Here is a 1,957-nt window from a genome sequence, read left to right on the forward strand (position 1 = left end):
GACCGCCTGGATCTCGCCCAGGTCCCCGTCGAAGGCGGCGTCCAGCAGGCGGCCGCGGCGCTGCAACTCCTCCTGCCGCTCCCGCCGCGCCGCCTCCTCCTGCTCGCGCTGCCTTCGCGCAGCCTCCTGCTCCCGGCGCACCAGAGTCAGAAAGGCCTGCAAAGTGCCCGGTGCAAGGTCGGGGCACTGTCCCCGCCCCCAGCCCTGAGGGCACTGTCCCCGCCCCCAGTCCTGAGGGCACTGTCCCCCCCAAGCCCGGAGGACACTGGGTCCTCAGAGCTGAGGTCATCACCACACCTCTGAAACACTGGCTCTTGCTCTGAGGTCATGGCCCGACATCCGGAGCATCCACCCACAAACCCTGATACACGATTTCTCTTCCTCCAGCCCTGGCCCTCCGGTGTCATGACTGCTCCAGCCTCCTTACCTCCCTCTGCAGCTTCTCCATCTCCTCCAGGTACTCCTGCCTCTCCTGCTGTCGGCGGGCCAGCTCCTTTCTCGCCAGGAGCTGCCGAAAGGCACACTGGATGATAGTGGCCGCTTGGTCCTGGAAGGTTGGCCCTGGGGATGGGGAGATGGCTCATGTGGAAAACCCTCCTCCCCTCCAAACTGCCATTCATGCAGCTGCCAGGGGGCCTCTAACCAAGCCAGGTGTGCCCTGAGTGCCAGGAGCACACAAAGACTCCCTTTACCCAACAAAAGAACCAAAACTTTTCTCAGAACCCAAACATGCCAAGCCAGAATAATCAATCCACAGGAACCAAAGGAGGAGGCCTGTGGTGCAGCAGCCAAAGGTGCAGAGAGAGGCAGAAAGTGTCCCTCTCACCTCCAGGAACCCTGAAAATCCCCACTTAGCCTGCAGCTTAGGAAGACAAGGCTGCACTCTGTAGCACACTCTGAAGGAAGGCGAGAAGTGGCCTTGAGCAGAGAACTCCTAAACCCTCAGGACTTCCTCCTGTATTCAGGCCCCCTGATCACCCACAGGCTGGGGACTGGGCTAAGTGGGGTCTCCCCCAATCTGGAGAGGGTCTCAAGACACAGCCCTGCCGGATTCAGAGGAGGGAGTAGAGCCTACACCCCAACTGAACCCCTTTCTCACCAGACTTGGCCTTGCCCAGGCACCCACTTGGCCAAAGAAGAGGGCCTGGAAGCACCTTGCACAAAGGAGGGCAAGGAAGGCCAGCTGTGCAGTGGCAGAGGCCTCACACCAGCCCTACCACTCAGCAGCCTGGTGGAGTCAGGAGCTGGTCAGCCTCTCTGGGCCTCAGAGTCCCTTTCTCTACATGGAGTAATAGCAGTGACTTTCTAACCATCTAATGACGGAAGCTTGTCGATGGTGAGCCCAGGGCCTGAAACTGAATAAATGCACAACACATGGGCTGCCACTGTGGCTTGGCAAAGCAGGGAAGAGGAGGGCCTGGCATGCTGACTGTGGTTACTCTCAGGGCTGGGAGAGGCACAGCGTGTCTGGAAGACAGTTGAGGCTCTCAGGCCAGGAGGTAGAGGTACAGCCACGTGTCTGTAGCACCCATGCCCTGGAAGAACTGGGTACAAATGTGGAATCGATAAATCAAGATAGGTAAGATAAAGAATAGAGCCATAAAGGATAAGGAGACTCAGGGGAGCATGACTTGGCCCCCAAACCCCTGATGGCACTCAGAAGCAGCCAGAACCAGAGTGGCCAGGGGTGAGAGCACAGCAGGGGAGAGGCTGGGAAGAGTCACCTGATACCAGTTAGGAAAAGGAGACACAGAGAAGGGACAGAGACCCTAAAATCCTGTCGGGAGCCAAATGACGCCAGATGGCCGCCCATCCCCACTGTCTGGAGTATGCTAACCTTTATCAGATAAGGAGCTGCTTTTCCCTTATCAGACAAGGAGCTGTTCTTCCCAGAGAAGCCATAAAATGTTTCAGACACATCGTTTACATTCCCAGCAGGAGATTGATGCAAGCTCTA

The 1,957-nt window shown here is 57.8% G+C and overlaps 1 protein-coding gene across 1 annotated transcript in view; it reads right to left on the reverse strand.

Moving 5' to 3' along the window:
- Nucleotides 1-1,957, reverse strand: part of IQANK1 (IQ motif and ankyrin repeat containing 1) — a 52,561-nt gene that overhangs the window by 18,584 nt on the left and 32,020 nt on the right. The window contains exons 4-5 of the mRNA XM_023508361.1: nucleotides 428-561; nucleotides 62-156 (exon numbers count right to left, since the gene is read on the reverse strand). Coding sequence (XP_023364129.1) covers nucleotides 62-156; nucleotides 428-561 — 229 coding nt within the window. The remainder of the gene's footprint in view (nucleotides 1-61; nucleotides 157-427; nucleotides 562-1,957) is intronic.

The sequence above is a fragment of the Otolemur garnettii genome, unplaced genomic scaffold, assembly GCF_000181295.1.
Source record: "Otolemur garnettii isolate 467f Iridium unplaced genomic scaffold, OtoGar3 scaffold00245, whole genome shotgun sequence".
NCBI classification, from domain to species: Eukaryota; Metazoa; Chordata; class Mammalia; order Primates; family Galagidae; genus Otolemur; species Otolemur garnettii.